This window comes from Heteronotia binoei, chromosome 2 (assembly GCF_032191835.1).
Source record: "Heteronotia binoei isolate CCM8104 ecotype False Entrance Well chromosome 2, APGP_CSIRO_Hbin_v1, whole genome shotgun sequence".
Lineage (NCBI taxonomy): Eukaryota > Metazoa > Chordata > Lepidosauria > Squamata > Gekkonidae > Heteronotia > Heteronotia binoei.
The window spans coordinates 159,989,898-160,016,925 of NC_083224.1; the positions used below are offsets into that span (position 1 = coordinate 159,989,898).

The following is a 27,028-nucleotide window of genomic DNA, read 5'->3' on the forward strand; positions in this document are numbered from 1 at the left end:
CCAAAAATACCTTTATTTAAACCTTTTTTTAAATTCTGCAAACAGAACTCTACATTCCATTACATTTTGTAGTCTATCCATGTCATTCTAGTCCTAGAAAAAGTAAATCATTTAGTGGAACAGTATAAAATTGCATGAAAGTCTAGTGCCAACACAGAAGATAAAAGTGGAAGGCATAAAATGGCACCTGTTCTAGGTGAAACGGAGATGAAAAACAGAAGCATCTTTTCAAACACACAATCTTTTATTAGAATACTATCCTAATGCAACCCCTTACTCCCTGTCCTTTGCAGCTCTTAGAATATCCTACCTGTGGCTGAAATTGAGGAACAGGAGGGCCTGGCATTCCTTGGGATTGCTCGTCCATTGCTTCCAATCACACTTTCGAATGACCTGTATAAAATTTCATGCAATTAAATCTTATTACTGGGTGCAACCTTTCCTCTTATTATTTCTATAGCACCATTATTATATATCACATACACAGACCTTACAAAATAATACAAGCACAAGAGTGATGCATGATTCAGAGACAGAGAACCCAGGCAAGAGTAAACAGGGGAAAAGTCTGTGTGAGTGCAGTTACATGTACTTAGGGGTTATTTTCTATAGAAAATGATGAGGGTGATGTTTTTCAAAACGACTTAAGGAGTCTGGGTGCTTATTTACACAAGAGCCATTGTGGTATAGTAGCTATTACTGGACTGGCCAGAGTGTTGAGCTAGGATTGCGGAAACCCATGTTCTAGTCTCTACTCTGCCGTGAACCTTACTTGGGTGACCTTGGGCCAGTCATACAACTCTCTCAACTGGGATAGGGTATAAATCTGCAATTCTTCTTCTTCTTTCCATAAAATGGAAGAGAGGAGTACACCATCCTTTGCTTGGTGGAGGAAGCATAAGGGTTTTTTTTTAAGAAGACCATACTAAATGAATAGTGTGTCATGAAAACATCCAGTGATCAGTGCCCTAATTAAGGGTAAATTTACAGATAAGTGTTCATCAAAAGAAGACAACATAACACAGCACTAGGCATTGCATGTAAGAACAGGCTGTGGAATATATATTGTGACAGGTTAAAGATATACTTGGAACTAAACATGCATAGGATTCTGTGTCAGTCCCAAATCCTATGCATACTTATGTCAAAGTTCCATTGAATGCAATGGGTCTTCTACCCAAGTAAATACATAAAAATCCTGCACACATTTGCTTGGATGTCCTGCAACTCCCACTGAACCAATCTCTGGGGTTCTTTATCAGTACATATGAACTGGGGTGGGATGTAAATTCTAATATGCCTATATAACAGAACAATATTTCTTATCAATTTTTCTCACTTCACAGGTGATAATTTTTCAACACAGACAGCTTCTATGTTCAAATAACATACCAGAGTTCAGGAGGGTGAGCCCAAAGTTCATTTGCTTAGCACCAAGCCATGGTTAGTGTCCATTTGAACCAAATGGTGCAAGACCACTTGAAAGTTGTAATAGATTGGTATAAATATCATATTTAGTGTCAGACAGAAGTCAGAATACCATTTGTTTTCCTGTACTACAGGTGATCTTATTCAGCACCTAAGAGTTGCAATGCCTACCCTATGGTAACTGTGGTACAACTGCAATTCATAACTCATTTAGTAAAAAATAGTCATTCTAGATGCTATGCGGTATGTGAATTGTGATTTCTGGACAATGTTAGCAACTAACAGCATTCTAATCCAATGTCTAGTTGTAAGACAGTTCCAGTGAGTTAAACAGATTCATTTGTGTGAGCAGGATTTCTACCTAGCAGTCCAATATTATACATATTTACTTGGGTGTAAGTCCCATGTAGTCACTGGGCCTACTCACAAATAAACATTATTATATTAGATTTATAACCACCCTTCCCAATTGGGCTCAGGGCAGTTTACATCAAAACACAAAACATGCATAGGAATAGAAACTTTTGGCCAAATACACACATGTTCACTGCCAAGTCAGTGCATAAAATGAAAATAAATTAAGGTTCTGTGCAGTCTGACTTTATGTGGTGAGAGAGCGTTTGGTGTAGTGGTTAAGTGCATGGGCTCTTATCTGGGAGAACTGGGTTTGATTCTCCACTCCTCCACTTGCAGCTGCTGGAATGGTCTTGAGTTAGCCATAACTATCACAGCACTGTCCTTGAAAGGGCAGCTTCTGTGAGAGCTCTCTCAGCCCCACCTACCTCGCAGGGTGTCTGCTGTCGGGGAGGAAGGTAAAGGAGATTGTGAGCCACTCTGAGATTCAGAGTGAAGGGCGGGATACAAATCCAATGTCACCACCACCACCATCATCCATCATCCTAAAATAAAGGTACTTAGGATTGCAATGTAAGAAACAGTGAATCCTAAATAGTTGTACCTTTTAAATCAAGTTAAGTCAATGGACTCAGAAGGGGGACTGCACTGTGAACAAATTGGCTGCTTCTATATAGTGCTGGGGAAGGCAATGGCAAACCACCCAGTAAAAAGTCTGCCATGAAAATGTCGTGATGCGACATCACCCCAGAGTTGGAAACAACTGATGCTTGCACAGGGGACTACCTTTACCTTTTTTATATAGTGCTAAATATGTCAAACACATTGCTTTTACTAACTTATAATAAATGTTTTAAAAATTCTTATCTTTTTTGGTCAAATCTGTCCTCTTTAGACACGAATTGTAATTGTATATGAAGATCAAGAACCATGTAAAACCAACAAATTATTGATTTACTTTTGCTGCTACAGTTTTCCTCCCGACATTTTGTTGCTTCAGTTCATGTAGGTTGAAACAGAATCAATTGTGAAAACATTCTGATCAATATATAAAAACTAGTTGCAAAGAACAAAAAGCTTTCTTACAGATCTTTATTAAAACCACACTAAAAATGTAAATATATTTAACCTTGAAATACTGAAAGATGACTACACAACTGGGAAATGCTATCAAAAGGAAAGCAGTTCTAACAGTCTTGTCACATTTTCCTCTCAAATTTAAAATCCCTTCCTAAACTAAAGTTCATTTTAGTTCTTCAGATATAGGTTTTATGCTTTCCATCTTTCCTGGAGTTTTTAAGCTGCTGAAACCCTTCAGAAGTAAAGTGAATATCAATGTTTTCACCTTTTAACTCTTAAACCAGAAGCAAAGTTTTTCTCCAGCACTATTGTTGTTAAAGGCCTTTGCACTTTCCTTGAACAACAGTAATAAAATTGCTCCATAGCAGATACTTTTTCCCTCCACTTTGCATCTCAAGACAATGGTCACTGGGGCCAGAAATCAAATGCCAAGATGGATACTACTTTGACACAAAGTGAGTTTAATGTTCACAAAGCATTATTTATTTATTTTTATTTATTTATTTGATTTATATCCCACCCTCCCCGCTGAGGCAGACTCAGGGCGGCTCACAAATTTGAAATAAAACAATAAAAACAAAAAACATAAAAACAATTTCTAAAAACATATACTGGTATCAAGGTTTCAGACAGCGATCTGAATGATGGTTAGCCATTCGAAGAGCTCCTGGGATCGCAAAAACGTAAAGAGGTACACCATTGGTGATGTTTCTATGGGCCAATCCTGCTGCTGCAGATGTTATCATTATAAAAATGCATGGCAGAAGAGTGCCGTTTTGCAGGCCCTGTGGAACTGTGAAAGCTCTCGCAGGGCCCTGATCTCTTCCGGCAGCTCATTCCACCAGCTAGGGGCAGCAACGGAAAAGGCCCTGGCTCTTGTTGATTTGAGTCTTGCTTCTCTGATCCTGGGGACTGTCAACAGGTTTTGAGACCTGGACCAAAGTGCTCGCTGGGGCATATGCAGGGAAAGGCGGTCCCTAAGGTATGCAGGACCCTGCCCATATAGGGCTTTAAAGGTAATAACCAGCACCTTGAAACGAATCCGGTACATTATCGGCAGCCAGTGCAGCACTTTCAGGACAGGCTGAATGTGCTCCCACAGAGGAACTTCCATTAACAGCCTGGCTGCAGCATTCTGCACTAGCTGGAGTCGCTGGATTTGGGACAAGGGCAGTCCCATGTAAAGGGCATTACAGTAAACCAGTCTCGAGGTGACCGTAGCATGGCTCATTGTTGCCAAGTCATCGCATTCGAGAAAGGGGACCAACTGCCTTGTCATCTGCAGATGGTAAAAAGCTGACTTGGCAGTGGCAGCTATTTGGGCCTCCATTGTTAAAGAGGAATCCAAGAGCACCCCTAAGCTTTTAAACCTTGGACGCCAGTGTGAGCTGCGCTCCATCAAAGGTTGGTAAGTGGACCTCTGGTCCCAAACCATGACAGCTCAGATACAGGACCTCCGTCTTCATCGGATTTAATGTCAGTCCACTCAGCCTGAGCCACCCCGCCACAGCTTGCAATGCTGTGGACAGATCTTCCGGGGTGGAGTCGGACTGGCCACCCATCAACAGATAGAGCTGGGTGTCATCAGCGTACTGGTGACAAACTAGCCCATAACTCTGGGCAATCCGGGTGAGGGGGCACATGTAGATGTTGAATAACATTGGAATTATCCCTGTTGACCTGTGCCACTGTTTGTTATTCAAGTTATCTAAAGCTCTGGTTTAAATATTTCTGCTCCCTTTTGTGAAGCACTCAGGTTTGTTGTGTTAAGATTAGCTCAGACCAGAAGTTTCCAGACTGTTTGCTGAGGAACCCCAGGGCTCTTTGGAAAGTTATCAATGGTCCTTCAATGAGAAGCAAGTGGTATAGGAACATGGGAGGGGTGACTATCAGTCCCAGGATGCCATCATGGCAGGGGTGCAGCAGTTTCAGCTCATCCGGATGCAGACTCATGACTGACTGCTCCTCAGTATAGTGTCAGGAAGGTGGTTTACCTTTATCATTTTTCATGTATGTCACTATTTGAAGTGGTACAGCAAATATGTCTGTTTCTCGCAAACGAATTCTGTAAATGATCTGTTTTTCAGGTTCATACTGATTTCAACCAATCCTTTGACTAGTTTAAATATGGAGTGTCTTTGAATCTGAGAGAGGGGGCCAAATTGGTAGTTTAAAGTTGCTAGTGGCCCACATCAAAATATGTCAATACTCATTTACCAACATGCACATTGTTCTTTTTTTTTGTGCTTCGAAATGCTTTTTTAAGTCACATGCAAAGGACCTTATTCTCCCCGTTTCTCTTCCTGAGGTGGTTCATATTGAATCAGCTTTGCCTTAAGCCTCTTGTTCTCTTCCAGTACCGCTTTGTACTTCTCTTTCGCCTCAGCCACTTCCAGCCGCAGGGCCTCAATTTCAGGGTTCTCTGGTGCCACAGCTGCCCCCAAGCGGTGCTTCAGGAAGTCAAGGGTGCAGTTGGGCTTCTCGGGCTCTTCGTACAGGGCGACCAAGACTTTGGTGAGTGTGTCCATCACCCCCGACTTTTCCAAGTAGTGCCGGAACTCTTCCCACTTGGAGTCAGCGGCCTTGCTGTTCGCCAGCAGTGCTTCCCTATCGGCAGCCTCGACTGCACTTGTGCCGGCCAACATGCACATTCTTTTATTTTACTTATGTACATTGCGCTTATACCCCACCCTTTTTCCAAATGCGGACTTTGTTCTCCTCTCTTCAATTTTATCACCATAACAACCCTATGAGGTAAGTTAGGCTGAGATACTATGGGTGGCCCAAGACCATCCAGCAGGCTTCCATGGGAGAATGGAAATTCAAACCTGGGTCTCCCGGATCCTAGTCTGATACTGTAAGCAGAGCTTTTTTTGAGCAGGAACACAGTTCCCATGGGCTTGGTGTCAGGGGATGTGGCCTAATGAGTTCCTGCTGGTGATGGTGGTACAGCAAATGAAACAATGGTGATGTCAGGGGTGTGTGGCCTAATATGCAAATGAGTTCCTCCTGTGCTGCTTTGTACCAAAAAAGCCCTGACTGTAATCACTATACAATACAGCTCCTCTGTTAACAGTTGCTCACTTCTGCAAGCCTTACTACCCTCCAGCTTCTTCTGGGGGGCATTTTGAAGAGGCAAGTGAGGGCTGTTGTATTGAGTGCCACTCTTATCATATATGTGTATCTCTCCCATTTTCTTTCAAGAGGAAAAGGCAGGAGAAAAACTAAAGAGGCAAAAACAGAAAGGGGTGTGTGTGCATGTGTGTAAATAACGAGGGGATCCTTCTCTGGTCAGCCAGCTTTCTTTCTTGGTTATATGTTAGTACCTGAAGGGATCCAGGTGTACTTGTTTGGCCTCACCATTATCAGAAATGACTTGAGATTTTTTTCCTGTGTGCTCTGGAGTGCCTCTCCATGTATATATCGCAAGGGAAGATTTGGAAGACAAGAAGAGCTTGATCTTCTCCTCCTCCTCAGTTCCCTGTTCTTTCCCCTTTCTGCCCACTGTTCTGAGACATCCCCTAGTTCAGAAACCCCCCTTTCCCCTCACTTAACTTTTCCACACCAAGTAGGATTGCAAGGCACAGACTGGCAACCTGCAGGAGAACAGGGGGATGACATGAGGGAAAAGCTGTGGGCAATGGTGTGACATTTTACCACAGAGCTTCTGGCAATTCCTCAAGAGGTATGACATCACTTCCAAATTGTCCCCAGAAGTGATATCACACCATCAGCCTGGCAGCCATTTTTGAAATTTTTCTGCTGCTGCCAGGAGGATGGGAGATCCCCTGCCCCATTGGGAAACTGGCAACCTGCCAACCCCCTACCATCAAGCCATGCTATAGAACGTTATCACATCTTGACAGGAAAAATGGAGACAGTCCTTTATAGGGCTAAGGTGATAGTGGGGGAATAGTGCACAACAGCACAGTAAAAATCAGCCGAGGCTACCATATAATGTTTTTTAAAGAGAGCATGATCATTTGAACCCCACCCCCCACTAAAACAGCTCCCAAAGGGGACACAATCCCTGGGTGGGAATTTGTTATATGTCCCATTGCATTAGTTTCTAAAAGATGTGGACACTGATGTTGTGTTCACACACTCACTAAATAACATGCTTTGCAACTGGATTTTTACTGTGTAAGAATGGCAAAATACACTTGCAACAGTTACCATGTGAAAGGACCCTGAATTTCATAAACTGTATTAAATACAACAACAAAAGAGGTGATAAAGCAGGAAAATTGCTGGCAATTACTGTATTTTCCCACAACACTTGGGAAACACATCCTCTTATTTAGGATGTGTGATGAAGTCAATGCTGGCAATTCCTTGCAAGATCCCAACATGATTTCTCATCTAATGCTCAAAAGTATAACAACACAGTGCAGTTAACACTTCCACGGAAAAATTAAGTCTCTGTCTCAGCAAGTCTTAAAAGGAACAATTTAAATATCAATTAGGCCTGCAAAGGAACTTACGGCCATGAACTGTCTTACAATCTGGGACCCACTAATTATATACCTCAGATTATATGAGAAGTTAACTGAGCAGGATATCATTGCATCTTTCTTTTCAAAGTACACTAACCAGAAAGGAATGAAGCCAGTGTAATGGAAAGAGTGCTGCGCTCATAGAAACTGAGCCTAAATCCCCACTTGGCCATGAAGCTCTCTGGGAGTCCTTGGACAAGTTGCTCTCTCAGCCTGACCTATCTCACAGTACTATTAAGGGAAGAAAACAAAATAACAGCATCATATTAGCAAGGGATGACTCCAAGGACATCCCATGTCAACTCCAAAGAGAAAGAAGGGGCTATGACAAAGTAATAGCTCAATATAATACCTTTGTCACCACTCACCAGTATCAGAGCTGAAGATGTGTGTGTTTTGACACTACTAAAGCAATTCATGAAATCTTAAGTGTAGACAAAGTTCTTTACGCCTCTGAAATAGGTGGTGTAGACAAAACAGAAAAATAGAAAACTCAAGACACATAAGTCAAGAAAGAAAAGTCCACCAGTTAGCCGCACCTTTTGCATTTTAACAGATGGAACTGTTTTCTGTTTTGGCGTGTTTTAAAAATGAAGACTAATATTTGAATCAGAACAACTGTTCCTAATAACTCCCATATCTCACCCCTTATCCTGCATATTAAAGTAACACCTGAATAAGGCAGCCATTTCCTCGTGGTCCTGCAGTCTGCTACATTTTAGTAAAATTGATACAGTAAATAAGAGGTTCACACTGTTAATTCCTTCATCATTTTAGCAGGTGTGAGGATAGTGCTGCACATTTACAGCTTTCCAAGGGCTAATAACACACATTTCATTACAATAGTTAATCACTTGCTTATCTAACCTGTTGGTTTTCAGAATTTCTGAGTTCAGGGAATCCTTTCCACATTGAGGCATGTTATAGGGAGTATGTACCCAGTTCAGATGAAACATGTATTCACGGCTTCATGGTCTTTCAGTTCAGGGATGCAGAACAATCTACTATACAATCAATGCTCATTTGCAGATGCACATTTCAGCAACTGATTGGTACTGTCCTGATTAGGGAGGGCTCCAACCCGCAAGCAGGGAGCAGGCCACTGGGGGATCCCCGACCCTGAAAAGCCCTGTCGGTGCGCGCCGTCTCCAGCGCAATGACATCACCCAGAAGTGACGTCATCATGCCGGGGACGCTCTAGGACTCATGCTAAAAACTCCATGGTACCATAGAGGTTTACCATGACCCCTAGAGTGTTTCTGGTGTGACAACTCTAGGAATCATGAAAAAACTCAAAGGTATCATAGAGTTTTATTGCAAGTCCTAAAGCATCCCTAGCATGATGTTCTCAGTGCAATGACATCACTTCTGGGTGACATCATCCCGCTGTGCACACAAACAAGTCCCCTGATGCAGTGGTGGAAGGACTTGGCAATCCTAGCCCTGATCAGGTAGTCAATTGGTTAGAGTGCTGGGCTAGCATCTAGAACAGTGGTGGCAAGTGCTGTCAAGTCAATGCTGGCTTATGGTGACCCCTCATGGGACTTTCAAAAGAAGAGATGAACAAAAGCGTTTTACCATTGCCTACCTCTGTGTAGCAACCCTGGCTTCCTTGGTGGTCTCCTATTCAAATTCTAACCAGAGCTGACTCTGCTCAGCTTCTGAGATCTGATGAGATTGAGCTAGCTTGGGCTATCCAGGTCAGGGCAGGATCTAGAGACCAAGGTTCAAAACCCCACTCTGCCATGGAAGTCCCTTGGATGACCTTAGGCCAGTTATTCTCTTGGCCTAATCTACTTCACAGGAATGTTGCCAGTTCTCCCTCCCTGGAGATGTTTAAGCAGAGGTTGGATAATTCAGGGATGCTTTAGGTCATTCTGTATAGTGCAGGGGGTTGGATTGGAACATCTCTAAGTTCCTTCCAGCTTTTAAATTCTATTCTATGAGGATAAAATGGAGGAGGGGAGACAACGTTGTAAGTGTTGGTCCCCAATGGGGAGAGAAGCAGGAAATAAACAAACAAACAAATAATGATCTTGTAATTGAGAAATCCTTGTAGGGAGTGTAAGTATCATTTTTAAAACTGAGGGCTTGAAGACAACCATGTTTTCAAAATTGGTTCCAACCCCTTTAGTAGATTAGTATCTACTAATTCTAATCTTTCAGAGTTTTTTTTTAATAAAAAACCTTTTATATTACAAATTCCTGGAGCAGGGAGTGTCACTTTCTTTAAATCTGCACAGTGCTAACCACAAGGAGAACATTAATGGCCTGCAGGCATTAGCACAACAAAAAATCTTAAACATCAGCTACACACTGTTTCTGGTTCTTCCCTGTTTAAATGTAACAGCATGCAGTCCAAGAATTGTAGCTGCTCAGCTACAAAGCATAGGGTACTCCCAGTTTCTCCAACTAAGGTCGAGCAAAGTTGGATCCATCAGCACATCTCATTCTTATTCCAGGAAAATGACAAGACAAGTGGTGTTTAGAAAAGAACACCACTTGTCTTGTCTTGTCTTGTCATGTTGTTAGCCGCCCTGAGCCCGCTTCGGCAGGGAGGGCGGGATATAAATAAAATTTTATTATTATTATTATTAAAAGAAGAAGAAACCAGGGAGTGGTGCTCTGACTGCTGTTTCCTCCCCACTTTCCTTTGACCACTGATATTCTTAGTTGACCATTAATATCAAAAGATTATTTTTTTCTTCCTCTGGTCCCACAAGTCCATTATTTTTATCCATTTCCACTAGAAGAACCTTCTACCATCTTTCTGCCCAGCTTCCACTAAAAATGGAAGGAAACTGAAAGGAAAGGTAAATACGGTCAAAACCCTTGGGGGAGCTTTGAGACTATTTAAAACTATAATCCTAGAAGCTCAGATAAAATACATACCACAAGTTAGGAAAGGCACAAACAGGCATAAGAAAAGGCCTGCGTGGTTAACAAACAAAGTAATGGAAGCTGTAAAAGGTAAGAAGGACTCCTTTAAGCGGTGGAAAACCAGTCCAAGTGAGATTAGTAAAAGGGAACACAGGCTGTGGCAAATCAAATGCAAGACTGTGATCAGGCAGGCAAAAAGGGACTATGAGGAGCATATTGCAAAAAACATAAAGACCAACAATAAAAATTTCTTCAAATATATTAGAAGTAGGAAACCAGCCAGGGAGGCAGTGGGGCCCTTGGATGACCATGGGGTAAAAGGATTGCTGAAGGAGGATAGGGAAATGGCTGAGAAGCTGAATGAATTCTTTGCCTCTGTCTTCACTGTGGAAGATGAGAACTTTTTGCCCGCCCCAGAACCACTAATTTTGGAAGGGGTGTTGAAAGACCTGAGTCAGATTGAGGTGACAAAAGAGGAGGTCCTACAACTGATGGACAAATTAAAAACTAATAAGTCACTGGGTCCGGATGGCATACATCCGAGAGTTCTGAAAGAACTCAAAGTTGAACTTGTGGATCTTCTAACAAAAATCTGTAATCTTTCATTGAAATCTGCCTCCGTTCCTGAGGACTGGAAGGTAGCAAATGTCACCCCCATCTTTAAAAAAGATTCCAGAGGAGACCCGGGAAATTACAGGCCAGTCAGTCTGACTTCAATACCGGGAAAGTTGGTAGAAAGCATTATCAAGGACAGAATGAGTAGGCACATTGATGGACACGGGTTATTGAGGAAGACTCAGCATGGGTTTTGTAAGGGAAGATCTTGCCTCACAAATCTGTTACATTTCTTTGAGGGGGAGAACAAACATGTGGACAAAGGAGACCCAATAGATGTTGTTTACCTTGACTTCCAGAAAGCTTTTGATAAAGTTCCTCATCAAAGGCTCCTTAGAAAGCTTGAGAGTCATGGAGTAAAAGGACAGGTCCTCTTGTGGATCAAAAACTGGCTGAGTAATAGGAAGCAGAAAGTGAGTATAAATGGGCAGTCTTCGCAGTGGAGGACGGTAAGCAGTGGGGTGCCACAGGGCTCGGTACTGGGTCCCATGCTCTTTAACTTGTTCATAAATGATTTAGAGTTGGGAGTGAGCAGTGAAGTGGCCAAGTTCACGGATGACACTAAATTGTTCAGGGTGGTGAGAACCAGAGAGGATTGTGAGGAACTCCAAAGGGATCTGTTGAGGCTGGGTGAGTGGGCGTCAACGTGGCAGATGCGGTTCAATGTGGCCAAGTGCAAAGTAATGCACATTGGGGCCAAGAATCCCAGCTACAAATACAAGTTGATGGGGTGTGAACTGGCAGAGACTGACCAAGAGAGAGATCTTGGGGTCGTGGTAGATAACTCACTGAAAATGTCAAGACAGTGTGCGTTTGCAATAAAAAAGGCCAACGCCATGCTGGGAATTATTAGGAAGGGAATTGAAAACAAATCAGCCAGTATCATAATGCCCCTGTATAAATCGATGGCGCGGTCTCATTTGGAGTACTGTGTGCAGTTCTGGTCGCCGCACCTCAAAAAGGATATTATAGCATTGGAGAAAGTCCAGAAAAGGGCAACTAGAATGATTAAAGGGCTAGAACACTTTCCCTATGAAGAGAGGTTGAAATGCTTAGGACTCTTTAGCTTGGAGAAACGTCGACTGCGGGGTGACATGATAGAGGTTTACAAGATAATGCATGGGATGGAGAAAGTAGAGAAAGAAGTACTTTTCTCCCTTTCTCACAATACAAGAACTCGCTGAGCAGACAGGTTAGAACGGATAAAAGGAAGTACTTCTTCACCCAAAGGGTGATTAACATGTGGAATTCACTGCCACAGGAGGTGGTGGCAGCCACAAGCATAGCCCCCTTCAAGAGGGGTTTAAATAAAAATATGGAGCAGAGGTCCATCAGTGGCTATTAGCCAGAGTGTGTGTGTATATAATTTTTTTTTTTTTTTTTTGCCACTGCATGACACAGAGTGTTGGACTGGATGGGCCATTGGCCTGATTTAACATGGCTTCTCTTATGTTCTTAATGCTGCTAGGGTTGCCAACTCTGGCTTGGGTAATTCCTGGAGGTGGGCAGTGCCTGGAGAAGAGTTTTGAGGAGGGAAAGGACTCCATAGAATGTGATCCCAGATATTACCCTCCAGTGCTGTCATTTCCTCCAGGGGAACAGATTTCCATAGTCTGGAGACCAGCTGTAATTTCACAGTAACTCTAGGCCCCACCTTGAGGTTGGTAACTCTTTGGCTATTCTCAGTAGCAGTGTTAGGTAAACCTGGTACTGCAACAAGCAACATGAAGAACCTAAGAAAAGCAAACGTATTTCCTCTTGCAATGATCTCAAATCAGAGATGTGAGGAGAAAAACTTTCCAGTGCTTCATTGCTCCGCACAGAATTCTCCATTCATTGTTTCATAAAATCAAAAACAAAGGATGAATGCCATTGCCAATGCTGTATCAGGCAACTTTGGTAGTTTCAAAGTTGTTTGTTTTTCATGTGATTATCCTGAAGAATTGTGAACAAAGACTTTTGTTAATTTGCAAATGAGGAGAAGATAAAAGCAAAAGTACATATAATAATCCAAATTAAAAATCAAGTTAGAAATTCACCAGATTTGATGTGTGGGTCAAGTAAAAACCAAAACTAAAGTTATTTACATATTTTGTCTCATTTGGTGGAAGGATGTTGGAGTCACCAATCTGACATGAAACTAACATGGATAGATGGTGAGACTTAATTGTCCTGCTGACTTCTTTGGAAAAGAGTTCCACTGCATTGAAATGGATGGGTGGACAACCATGTCCATGCATAATTTTTTGGGTGTACTAAAATTAGCAGGTCAACAGTTTTTGATGCCTTTGTTTTTCTCCTTACATTTAAACAGTGTGAGGGAATTATTCGTTTATTTCTTTATTTTGTTTTTATCCTGCCCTTTTCCTGGCAATCGGGGCTCAGGTTAGTTACCAATACACTAAAAAAACAAAAACAACCCATCTTGTACAAGTATTATTCCAATTTAAAAATGTCCACATAAAACTATGACTGTATTTGAATACTGCACTTAAGCGTTGCCTAATTCATTTCCCCCCCTAATAATATATTTCAGTTCACTATTTGTTGCTATTTCAGTTCACTATTTGGACATAAAATTAATATGGAGTACTTTAAAATTTTTGTATCCAAATAGTGTATATACCAAAATAAATATGCAAAATTAAACCACACTCTGTTTGGGGTATTAGAATTTTATCAGGGTTTTTTTGTGTGTGTGTGTGTAAAATTTTCAGATTTATATTTTTCTAGAAAATCCACGTCATAGTTTAGAGTTAATGTGTGGATTGGTGACCAGATTCTGATTCAGAATACCAAACAGCCACAAATCACTATACATCTGGAAGTGTTTTGAGAGCTTCTTATGTTGAACTAGGGAAGAGATCCACCTATCTGCACAATTTGATAGAGAGACAGGAATTCAGCCAAAACACTGGCATATAGACTTGCAATTCAAATACAAATCCATTCTTGAATTAATATTCCAGACAAGTTAAGCAACTTTCAGATATTATCCCCCAGCTTTAAATAGCCTCCATTATTCAAATAGAACACTACAAAGTTAAACACAGATGGCAAAAATTTTAATACTGCCACAACAAAGGGAAACCATCCCTTGGTGTTTTCTTACAAATGATTATTAAATGAATACTGTATGAAGAACTAAGAGATTATGGTTACCTCTTCTAATGTTATTATAAAACCAAATAAGTGTAACATTATCATGATGAATAGTAGTTTGCATTGTTTACTTGAGAGATACTTCTGTGTTACAACAAAAAAAGAGAAAAGGCTTGTCAAAGCTCAGTATTGCACTTTTAACTATCTAATTGATTACAATAGGAGTTAAAATACCTTTAAAATGTAAAGGTAGTCCCCTGTGCAAGCACCAGTCGTTTCCGACTCTGGGGTGACGTCGCATCACGACGTTTTCACGGCAGACTTTTTATGGGGTAATCTGCCATTGCCTTCCCCAGTCATCTAGGACTTTCCCCACATCAAGCTGGGTATTCATTTTACTGACCTTGAAGGATGGAAGGCTGAGTCAACCTCGAGCCAGCTACCTGAACCCAGCTTTTGCCAGGATCAAACTCAGGTCATGAGCAAAGAGTTCAGACTGCAATATTGCAGCTTTACCACTCCGCGCCATGGGGCTGATACCTTAACTTTCACTGAATCATGGTCAGTGTGTTTAACATGAAAAAGAACATCAGGCTGTCAGATAAATTCATGGCAGACGAGAAATTCCAAATGAGGACTTCCTGATTTCACTCATTATGTTACATGACTACAAGTTACAAAGTTCACGTAAGAGATGCAGCAAGAATTAGAACCACAACAGTATTTAACTGTGAAGAATCTACCAAATGGGAATTTTAATTTAGAGAATAGAGTTAATCACAGTAAAAAAAAATGTACTACCAATTTTGTGCAAACAGGTGCTCAAGCCAACTGGCTACCTGATTGATGCCAGGAATTCATATAAGATTGTACTCCTCTTTCATGAACTGGAAAAATTCCTACTAGTTACTTCCAGTTCATACACTGGAGCTGCATTCTCTCATGAATTTACAGAGCGTACAGCTGAGAGATGGTGTACTGAACGAATACTAAAAAAAAAGTCTCAAATTCCTATTTTACCATGAAGCTTACAGGCTTGTTTTGGTTAATTGCTATTTCTCGGGGCTTCTGTTTGGGAGGAGCTTGTATATGAGCTCCTTGGGGAAATAAGCTGCATATAAATACATACTCCTGCCTTGTTAGCCGCCCTGAGTCCACTTGTGGAAAGGGCGGGATAAAAGTTGAAAGTAATAAATAAATAAATACATTACACTCTTGTGGAAGTAGGCTTCCTGAATGAAGAATTATTTGTGGAAACAAGTAAGCAGCTGATTACAGGAACCAACTCCAATTCGATAGAAAAGGATCAAAGTTGGAAATCATCTATTTGATTCTTCTGGGCTGTAGATGTTATCCAAAAACAGAATAAGGACCAGTGGCGTAAGGAGGGGGGCGGGTCGCCCCAGGTCTGGCAATGCCAAGGGGCCCCTCAGAAGCCGGCTGCACTCGCCGCCTTCCCCGCCCGCGCACGGGGCCCGGCGGCGGTGGCGGCGGAGGCCGGAGAAGCGGCGGCGAGGCCGCTGGAGGGCCTCCAGCGACCAGTGCCGGCCTCTCCGACGCTTCCCCGGCTCCGCGACCGCCGCAGGGCCCCGCGCGCGGGCCTCCAGTGCAGGCGGAGGCCGGGGAGGGCGTCGGAGAAGCCGGCGCTGGTCGCTGGAGGCCCTCCAGCGGCCTCGCCGCCGGACTCGCCGCCGCCGGCCTCTCCGCCGCCCTGGAAGCAGGTAAGGAGGGCAGGCAGGGAGGGAGGGGGCCGAAAGCGGGGGGGGCGGCTGGCGGGAGGGGGCGGCCTTCCTTCCCTTCCTCCTTCCTTCCTTTCTTCCTTCCCTCCTCCCTTCCTTCCTCCCTCCTTCCTCCCTCCCTCCTTCCTTCCCTCCCTCCCTCCCTCCTCCCTCCCTTCCTTCCTTCCTTCCGGCCATTTTTTTCCAGGATTTGTTTTTGGTTAATTTACAGTCCTATTACCCCTACCTTTCTTGCCTGTGGATTATTTGATTATGCTGGTTTCAAAGGAATTGGCCAATTTACTACTAGAATAAATGAAAGAATCACCTTCATTTTCCTCAACAGTCCACCATAGCAATATGGAGAAAGAATAAATCTGAACTGCCAGCATAAAGTGCTTGACTAAGGAATGTCTATTGTGCCATTCATTACTGGGCTCTGGTGCCTGCTGTTTTGCAGGGTGAATGTATGTGAGGAAACGTGTGAAATGTAATTCATTTGTAGGAGTGATAAAGCCTGGTTCTTAGAGAACAAGCATATTGTTTATGTTACATCCAGCCATGATGCAGGGACTGAGGAGCTTTATATACTTTTTTTTTTTTTGGAGGGGGGGGGGATGAGTTAGTAGTTTGGTTGTTATGGAGAATCCAGATAATGCTCCCTGAGCTAGCACTTCCCTCCTTCCCTCCTCCCTTCCTTCCCTCCCTCCTTCCTTTCTTCCTTCCTTCCCTCCTCCCTTCCTTCCCTCCCTCCCTCCTCCTTCCTTCCTTCCTTCTTCCCTCCTCCCTTCCTTCCCTCCCTCCCTCCTCCCTTCCTTCCCTCCCTCCCTCCTCCCTTCCTTCCCTCCCTCCTTCCACCCTCCCTCCTCCCTCCCTCCCTTCCTTCCTTCCGTCCGGGGCTCTCAAATATCCGATGTTCATGTCTTGCGGCTCTCAAACATCTGACCTTTATTCTGTGTTGCTCTTTTGTTAAGCAACTCTGGCCACCCCTGGAGTAGACAATACTGACTTTGGTGGACCCAAGCACTGATTCAGTGTAAGGGAGCTTTGTGTTTGTGTCTTCTGGTGCAATTTTGATCTCAGATCCTGTATTTACTTCATCAGTATATGGGATAAGGCACTTTCTCAACTGTGCTGCATAATGCAGCCTATTTATTTTGTCCTGTTTGCTCTGTTGGCTCTATCTGCGCCACCTTCATCACTTTCGGGGTGTGGATCCCCCAGTGGGGTGGGCTCCCGACTCCCTCCGCCGGCTGTTTCTGATAGCCCTGCGCCCCCTCTTTCATTTGATATGTGTCCCGTGCGGGTGCCACCCTCCCGCCGGGAGATGCCGCAAAATGAGCCCCCTTGAGGCTTATGGCGACAGGGCTCGGGGGAAGCGAGCTAGACTGCTGTTCTTTTGAGGGGTTATAGAGTGTTTCGAGCCCGTCCCTGTGGCATCGGTCCCATCGTTGTGGGACCCAGGGGGGCGGCGCAGCGGCCCGCTGAAGCAGCCTGTCGGTCACTTCCGGGTTCCTGTCCTGCATCTTGACCTGTGTTATTAGTGACAGGCTGCTTCGGTGGGTCGCTGCGCCGCCCCCCTGGGTCCCACAACGATGGGACCGATGCCACAGGGACGGGCTCGAAACACTCTATAACCCCTCAAAAGAACAGCAGTCTAGCTCGCTTCCCCCGAGCCCTGCCGCCATAAGCCTCAAGGGGGCTCATTTTGCAGCATCTCCCGGCGGGACGGTGGCACCCGCACGGGACACATATCAAATGAAAGAGGGGGCGCAGGGCTATCAGAAACAGCCGGCGGAGGGAGTCGGGAGCCCACCCCACTGGGGGATCCACACCCCGAAAGTGATGAAGGTGGCGCAGATAGAGCCAACAGAGCAAACAGGACAAAATAAATAGGCTGCATTATGCAGCACAGTTGAGAAAGTGCCTTATCCCATATACTGATGAAGTATATACAGGATTTGAGAACAAAATTGTTTCCGGCGGTGATATTTGGGGGATTTTTGGGGACGTCACAGGAAGTGCTGTGAAGTCACTTCCTGTTTCCGGCAGTGGCATTTGGGGGAAATGATGTCATTTGGGGGAAGTGATGCCACAGGAAGTGATGTCACTTCCTGCTTCCGGCAGGTGGCGCGGGGGAAATGATGTCACAGGAAGTGATGTCACTTCCCGTTTCCGGCAGGTGGCGCGGGGAAAAAATGATGTCACAGGAAGTGATGTCACTTCCTGTTTCCGGCGGTGGCATGACGTCACCGGAAGTGACGTCACTTCCTGTTTCCGGCAGCGTGCACACATGTAGGGGGGCCCACGTGAATCTTGGGCCCCGGGCCCCGAAAGCCCTAGCTACGCCCCTGATAAGGACAATAGCTGTTTGATATGGCAAGGTTTCTTTTCATTGATACAGTCAGGGCTTTTTTGGTAGAAAAGACCCAGCAGACACTTATTTGCATATTAGGCCACACCCCCTGACACCAAGCCAGCAGGAACTGCGTTCCTGTGTGTTCCTGCTCAAAAAAAAAGTCCTGAATACAGAACTTTTAATACTTCTGTTGATTTACAGCACTGTAATCATCTCTATAATATTCCTGAGTGGTAGCAAACCATTTTTTTTACAGGTCGGGAATGGAGACCACAGAGATGATGGTCTATGGTGTTTTCATTGCCATGGTGGCTGCCATTTCAAGTCAGCAGCAACAAGGCTACCATAGGGTGCATTTCCCCAAATTTTCCCTGTCCCAGCACTTGTAGTGCATATTTCTTCTTCTCCCATGCTACCAGGGGACTTTATAATTGTTGTTTCTTAAAAGAAGGCAAATGAAATGCTATTTTAACATTATAACGATCAATGGTGGCCAAACTGCGGCTCTTACACACATATTGTGTGGATCTCAAAGCCCCCACCACCCTGTCAACCAGCTTGGAGAAGGCATTTCTCTCTTTAAATCACTCTGCCAAACCAAGCCAGCTGGAAGCTTGGAGAATGCATTTAAAGTTAAAGTTGCTTTCTTTCCACCTCCACCTCCCTCCCCTATCTATTTTCCTTCCTTCCTTCCTTGTAGCTCTCAAACATCTGATGTTCATGTCTTGCAGCTCTCAAACATCTGATGTTTATTCCATGTGGCTCTTATGTTAAGCAAGTTTGGCCACCGCTGATCTAGCTGTTAGGTCCTATGACCTGAATTGCTAACTTTCTTTTTTTGAAAATGCCTCTAGCCTCTTTCATCACAGAGATATAAAGACAAAGGCATATCATCACACCAAAAAAGGGCTAGAGGATTACTTTTCCAAAAATATGAAAGTTGGAAATTCAGAGGACCTGATAAACAGATTGTTCTAATGTTGGAGTTTGTTGTCAGTTACAGTTCTTTTAAATAGATCCAACTGGACAGCCGTGTTGGTCTGAAGCAGTAGACCAAAGTAGGAGTCAAGTAGCACCTTTAAGACCAACAAAGTTTTATTCAGGATGTAAGCTTTCATACGCATGCATACTTCTTCAGACGACATTCCATCGTCTGAAGAAGTATGCATGCATTCAAAAGCTTACATTCTGAATAATTCTTTTAGAGCTCTCTGGTGACACAGGGAGAGGGCAAATGATTATTGTGATGACTGTGGAAGGAAAAATGGTGCTTATGTGAGTGGGGCATGGAGAAAGCCTAACTTTCCCATCCACATGGTAGCCTCACCCCCAGCTTTGCTAAAATCTCTCCTAAAATATCAGAGCAAAGCAGATTTAGGAAAGACAACAGGAAAGCTGGGGAAAGCTGGAAACTGCACAGCTACACCATGATGCTGTTAGGAATGGGGGATCTGCTTCCCATCAGCAGCAAAGCTGGATGAAATACCAGGCGACACAAGTCAATCAAGATCACAGCTGAGCCGGTGAATACAGAACTAAGGTATATTCCAATTCCAACACCAAGAGACTCTCACTCTCCAACAGTTACACAAAGATTTGTGAAAGATGCATTTCACTTTCACACCCAAAATCCCTGGAAATGTATAAAATAGATGTCACAACTGTCTCAGGGAATCTTTTCAGCAATTCACCAACCATTTCCTCTTTACCGAGTTCATTTCCTCTTTACTGAGAAGGCTTATCCAGTTCCAGAGGTTACATAAATTGTTTTGTTTGGAAAACAATTCCTGTTAGTCTAGCAATTCAATAACTATAAATTGGTTTGACCTTGACCAGTTGCTCAGGGCTTAGTTATAGAAACCACTGAAAGAAAACTCTGTCAGAAAAATACAGTAAGCACATTTATGGAGAGGAAAGGTGGTTGTACTTTTTAAACATTTGTACAAAACTCTTACACTGGGTTGGTCTTGAATGTTTATTTGTGCACTTTTCTTCATTCTACTATAAAAGAATAAAAACTTATTATGTCAATTTATTACTAATGTCTGCAATGCATCAGGCACAATAAAAACAAAGTCTCAAGAGTTTTAAAAAGCTTTTTAAAAGTTGAGCATTATTAAATAAATATATATGAAAAGTCTCTCTTCTATGGCTATCATTTGATTATAACATCTGCCTTTTAAACAAATCAACTTGTTAAAATGAATGTATGTATTATAAACTTAACACATTTTCTTTATTCCCTTTAACAGCACCACACAAAAATAAAATACTTAAATCTCAGTGCCTACTGATTAAAATTTGCCATCCCCAATCAAAATTTTAATTCATTAATCAACCAATTCAGCCAGTTACATCTTGCAGCTATAATCTCCTGTCCTGAAATATTACACTTGGATGAACATAACCTCACCCTATATTTCATTAGACATTTTCCCTCACAATTCTACTAAGGTGTCTTCAAAAAGTTAATAAAGGATAATACTGCCTCTTTTTCCACAGAAAGCATACAGATTTTATATCCTCAGCCTACTATGGAAGGTAAAAAAACCCTTTATGTTTAGCTAGGAAAACAGTTTGCTATTAGGCCTGATACATCCTCAAGATTCTAGTGAGCAAAACATGGGGACTTGTTATCTGAAGAGAAATTTACACAAACAATCTTGCCCAAAGAGTATTGTGCTCTTTTCCAGCAAAATTAAGTTCATGGTTAGAGGTTTACATGATTTTGGCAGCTTGATAGGTTCTGCTACCCGAGGTGACACTTCATTTTAGGAATCCAACAATAGTTTGATTCACTGTTAGCAGAAACCACTGCAACACCAAATGAACTATTAAGCACTGTTCCTGAATATATTGAAAACATTTTCAAAGCAGCTCAAATATTTTAAAAACAGAATTAAAACAGAACAAAGCTCATTTTGTTTTTTAAGAAAAACCTTCATTGGCTTAAACAACCAAAGCCAGACAAGCATGAATTAGTTTAACAGATCTGAAAACCACACAAAGACTAGCACCTCCTGACTACTTTAGATAACTTCATTGGAAAGTGGCCATAGACCACTATCACTTGGTTACATTGAGTAGCACTCAACTATAACATCAGAGAAAATGTGTACCGGAATCTCTTAAGAGACAAGATTGCTTATGTAATCCTTATGGCCTCGAAAGAGCCAGGTAAATAGACACAGCGTTGTGGATCCCTCTCTTTTCAAGAACCTGAACCACATTTAAACAAATAGTTTTTATTTAAAGTCAAATAAACAAGTGGTAAAGCCCCAGTAGCTTCAACAAAATACAGGAATAACAAAACAGATTGAATAGTCCCAAAGTTGGGGGAGGGGCAGGGTCAGAAATAAGTTTCTGGCTCTAACTCACAAAGTATTGGGAACAGTCTGGAAATGTTAAATGTGTTATATAATTGGTCAAATGACCATAATAAAGAATGATTGGTTGGTTTGGAAAGCTCACCCTTCCTCTCCACCTGAAAAAAAAAAAATCTTTCCCCCCTCACAGTAGAAGTCACATGAACATGGTGAATCTGTGCCCCATGCCAGGGGTCCTCCTCTGCCACCACTTCTCTCCTCCTTCCATAGGTTTTTCCTTCCTCGTAATGCCTTTAGACAAATTCTCCATTCCCTCCCAAATAAACACCTCAGGTTTCAGTCCTCCTTTGGGAAAAATTGGCCCCTCTTGTTGTCAAGCAACCTCTTACCCAATGCCTGTAGAAGTCCACTCCCTCTAGAGGGCAGTGTTCCTAGACCAGCACAAGGATCTTCACTCTATGAAGATAAGCAATTGTGGCCATTTTGTGCCTGCACACACAACCATGTATCAGAATTCCAAAGGTGCCCACAGGCTCAAAAAAGCTGGGGACTACTGTGCTAGATCCACTCACACCTACACAGGTTACAAGAGAGAAACTTGTTCATATCTTAATGCGGCTTCAGAATATGTGCTCTACCTCGGCAGAAAGAGGTGGGTTTCTAGACCTCTGGTTTGGGCCTCAGGAACTGCTCAACTTCAAAACCTGGTGAACAATAGTATTAGGATAAGTGTTTTCATCCTAATTTATTGCAGTAATACCTGTGAATGAAACACCTACCCACCAAGTCTTCCTAAGATTTAGTTGGCTGTTGTGTTATACAACCTAACTATACAATATTGAATCTCCACTTATGGTAGTATGTCTACAGCCTAACAAACACAAAAATTGATAAAAATGGATTTACTAAATCTAAATTAGTTAAGATTGTGCAGCCCCAGAGACATTTCCTGAGCAAGCCCCAAATATGTATTGCAACTACGTATTTCAGATTTTTTTCTTCCTTTTTCCTTTGTCTTGGTATTTAGTAGGAAGATGCTTCAGCTCCCTCTACCACAGATGACTGCAATGCACACACAAAAACTGACAGAGGCTTTGACTGGCATTACTGAAAGCCAACTAGAATCTCAAAAGCAGAAAACCAGCGGAAATACTATTCTTCTATTACTTAGATTAGAAACTCTATTTCCTAAAGAAGAACTTTATTCTTGGTGAGACCAACCATCCAGAGCAGGGATGCTGAACTCATTTGTTATGAGGGCCGGATCTGACATAAATGAGACCTTGCAGGGCCGGGTCATGTCAGGCTGGGCGATGTGTGTACCTATTTAAGATTAGGTAGCAGAGATATAAATTTTATAAAGAACACAGACAAACCCATGTATATATTTTAAAAAACTTAAAACATGCTTAAAACGTTAGCACTTACTGGTTTTAAAGATGCTTCCTTTGTATTTCTCCCATAGGATCCAGGGAACTGGGCAAAGAAAGCTCTGGCTCTTTCCTTCCTTCCCCAGGGGACTGGGGGGGCAGCCTCAGTCAATAGAAGGAAGAGAGGCTTGGCTCAGTAGCTCTGCTGTGCAAGTGAGAGAGCCTGGCAAAGCAAGCTATTCCTCCCCCCTTCCTCCCCAAGAGAGGCGTCTCAGCCCATGGAGAAAATAGAGGTTTTGCTCTGTAACTCCTGTGTGATTGAGCAAGCCTTGCAAAGCTAGCTGTTATGCAGAAGGAAGCAAGATATAAGAAGAAGGAAGCAGATGACAGCCAATTGCTTGGGGGCCTGATAGGAGCCCTCCAGGGGCCTGTTTCGGCCCCTGAACTGCATGTTCGACACCCCTGATCCAGAGCATCTCACTCATTCCTCCAACTCAGGCTTGTACTTTACACCAACAACATTCCATTCATTTCAATGGAACAATGTTAACATAAGCGTAACTTTCCCAGTTCTTAAAATAAATTTATAAAAGGGAGTTATCACAATACATTTGATTTAATTTTAAGATTCAATTATTTTTCCCTCAAGAGTCTCTTGTTCTACCCTTTCCTCTCACGTAAATCTTTTAAAAAATACATTCCTTCAATTTACAAGGCAAACAAACAAATAACAATGATTATATGTCACTCACAAAGCTATGCGCTACACTTTTTGAGAAACATATGAACATATGAAGCTGCCTTATACTGAATCAGACCCTTGGTCCATCAAAGTCAGTATTGTCTACTCAGACTGGCAGCGGCTCTCCAGGGTCTCAAGCTGAGGTTTTTCACACCAATTTGCCTGGACCCTTTTTTGGAGATGCCAGGGAATGAACCTGGGACCTTCTGCTTACCAAACAGATGCTCTACCACTGAGCCACCGTCCCTCCCCTCATGACTCTCTTCTCACAATAGAAAAGCATGGAGGTTATTACAGACTGTACAGATACTAATGCTTTTTCCCTTTTGCCAAAAATCATTATATCAGCGCTATTTATTTATTGATATACAGTAGGGTCTTATATAATGCCTGTGACCTATATAGTAAATGACACATACATACATGTAACAAATGATCTAACATTCTTTAATTACGCGTTTCCCCCACACAATACAGGTCAAATTCAAAGACACAGACACACATGGAGAGAAGTTTTTACTAAGGTAGTTCTGGCTGCTGAAGAGTCAAATCCCTGTTTGGTTTACAGGGTGGCTTGTCTCTTAAGCAGCATCTTTATCTTGTCCTTCTCCCAGGGAGCAAGGGGTACCATGCATGGTTCTGTGTGTGCACAGATCTCCAGCAGATATGCCTGCCCTCTGTTTAGCTACAGGCAAAATGATTTTGTCAATGATGCCAACCCACAGACTCTATGCTGCACATACATGCAGAGTGCTAACCTAGTTTTATATGAGAATCATGCTCCAGGGCCACTGCCTGCATACAGAACCTTTGCACAATCACCTGGATTTTTCTCAGATTCTCCTACTCAACAGCTATCTTTAAACAAAAAAGTTTGGAGGTCCTCTTGTAGCACTTTTCTCACAAAACCCCAAACAGCTTGTCTGACCACTCTTGGATATGTCTGGATGGTGTGCTTGCCTATGGGCTGTACACATAATTCTAACAAACTCCTTTTATTCAGAGAACAAGTTGGTGAGCCAATCAAAGTTTACTAAAACCAATGACAGTTAAATCACAATGGTATATGGAGTCTAGTCTGAAACCCCAGCACAGAATGTTAGCTTAAGAATGCAACTTAAATTATGCCCTGAGACCTTATGAGGGCAGAGATAAGTTTGAAAATTATAAATGGCAAAAATTAATGAATACTTGAAAGCATGGTGGCAAATAGTACAAGGGGATTAGTTTCTATGATTTATTAATCTCTTAAATTCTCTAACCAGATAATAAGGTTATATAAGGACCTGCATGTAGTAAAATAAAACACATCTTGTTTGCGATCCGCAGTTCACATACATGAAATCTCTTATACAAACTAGGTTAATTATCTGCAAATAAACCACAACCATAAATTAGCCACAACCAACTGTTGGCTCATGATCTAGTAATAATATAACTCCTCAACACAGTGGATTTTGTAAACTTCTTAGATAAAATGTATTAAAGGGAATGGCTTTTTCTACTAGTTCCAAGTTTACAGAAGGGTTGGGCAACTTTTTGTGGACAAAAACAATACTGTAAAGCCAGATCATAACAACTAATATGCACATATAATTAAAATCAGATCCCCATAGCTAAAACACACATGAAATTAACAAAAACCGGAGGGTTATAACTCTTTTATTTCATGAATGCCAGGCTTCAGCTAGTGGATGTAGCCTGTTAATTCTCTGATATTCTTTGTGAATTTAGAAAATACAATCACAAACCATCTAAGCTTTTTAAAAAGACTAAAGCGACTCCCTTTATTTGCTCTAGCATATACTGCCATCTCAGTTTCCAAGTGATTCCCACTAGAAAATACTGCTTTTGCTTTTGAATAGGGCTAGGCACTGAGGCATATGCTGCATGCTTTGTTCCACAGCCCAGTTCCTCTCCCTCGCTCTATTACAGGAAACCAAAACAGTCAAGAAAGCTCACTTGCTTTGCATAATTCTTGGGGATCTCTAGTGAGGCTGCCAGCTCTTCTCTTCCCTTCCCAGCACACAAGATACTACCCCTCTCCTCCCCTCCCTCGCTCAAAGCATGTCTTTAGTGCCTCAGGCCAGCAGCCACCGCCTGGCCCATGTGAGCAACCCCCAATTTCATTCAGCAGCTGACGTCAAAGAGAAGCAAGCACTTCTTGGTTTTAATGGCTTTTCCTTCAAAGCGTGAGACTTTTATGCATTCTGGTTAGCAGCCCTTGTACTTTTAACATATGCAACTGGAAAACTAAATTTAGAAAGGAAAAGCAGAAGGTTATTTTCATGTGAAGACTTTAAACCTTTTCACTATAAAAGGGACTGGTGGAAGGACTCACAGTAGTTGCTATAAATCAGATTTTTCTTACTCTCCATACATACAAACATAATTGTACCCAGCCATACACATTACTACAATATTTAAAGTGCTAGTTTACCTTTTTCTTTCTTTCAAATCGCTATAACAATTTTGGGCTTTGTTTCGTTCATAAGCTTTTTTGGGGGGGGGGTCCTCATAGTTTGATAAGAAAATCTGAAGTACAAGATGTAGGGAGTTCAGATTTATGTCAGGGAAGAACTACAAACAGGAAAACTTTCTTTTCCACCAGTCATCTCTGCATGAAAGAGAAGAAACTACCATTCTTGCTGTCCTCTTATCTCTTCTGCTGTTTTGTTTTGAGCACAAACCCTAGTCCTTAAAATATAGCCAAATATATTTACTCTCTGCTTGTAATACCTTCTGTGGTTTGGTTGGGGTGAGGAGTAGGGTGAGAATGTGTAGATAATACATTAGTGCAGGGGTCCCCAATATGGTGCCTGTGGGCACCACAGTGCCCACCAACACCTTTTCTGGTGCCTGCCAAGTGTTTTTAGAAGGTGGGTGGGGCCAAGTATGGCTTTTGCCCAGGAAGACTTCTGAATGACTAGATGGTAGGGTTGCCAAGTCCAATTCAAGAAATATCTGGGGACTTTGGGGGTGGAGCCAGGAGACATTGGGGGCGGAGCCAAAAGCAAGGGTGTGACAAGCATAATTGAACTCCAAGGGAGTTCTGGCCATCACATTTAAAGGGACAGCACACCTTTTAGAATGCCTTCCTTCCATAGAAAATAATGAAGGATAGGGGCACCTTCTTTTGGGGCTCATAGAATTGGACCCCCTGGTCCAATCTTTTTGAAACTTGGGGGGTATTTTGGGGAGAGGCACTAGATGCTATACTGAAAATTTGGCGCCTCTACCTCAAAAAACAGCCCCCCAGAGCCCCTGACACCCGCAGATCAATTCCCCATCATTCCCTATGGGAATCGTTCCTGGAGGTGCATAATGGCTATGGGGGTGGAGCTTCCCCCGCCGGCCAGCTGGCTGGGGGAGGGGGAAAGCCTGTAAAACCAGGGGATCCCCCGCTGGGACCTGGGGATTGGGAAGCCTACTAGATGGAGACTTGATTGGCTGAGCAGAATTTTTTTTTTAAATGTTGCTTTGGCAGCAGCTGATAGCACAGCCCAAGGATCTACACCATTACTCAAGTTAAGCTGTGGCAGCCATTTTGTTGCTGTA

The 27,028-nt window shown here is 42.7% G+C and overlaps 2 protein-coding genes across 3 annotated transcripts in view; both read right to left on the bottom strand.

The window, feature by feature from the left end:
* Nucleotides 1-27,028, bottom strand: part of NEK7 (NIMA related kinase 7) — a 117,556-nt gene that overhangs the window by 78,760 nt on the left and 11,768 nt on the right. For both annotated transcript variants that reach the window (XM_060232351.1, XM_060232352.1), the window contains exon 2: nucleotides 311-393. In XM_060232351.1, the coding sequence (XP_060088334.1) occupies nucleotides 311-367 (57 nt within the window). In that variant the 5' untranslated portion in view covers nucleotides 368-393. The remainder of the gene's footprint in view (nucleotides 1-310; nucleotides 394-27,028) is intronic.
* On the bottom strand, nucleotides 5,111-5,513 carry LOC132567803 (c-Myc-binding protein-like). Its single transcript, XM_060233485.1, has one exon. It carries the CDS (start codon nucleotides 5,511-5,513, stop codon nucleotides 5,145-5,147), a length of 369 nt encoding a protein of 122 aa, XP_060089468.1. The 3' UTR covers nucleotides 5,111-5,144.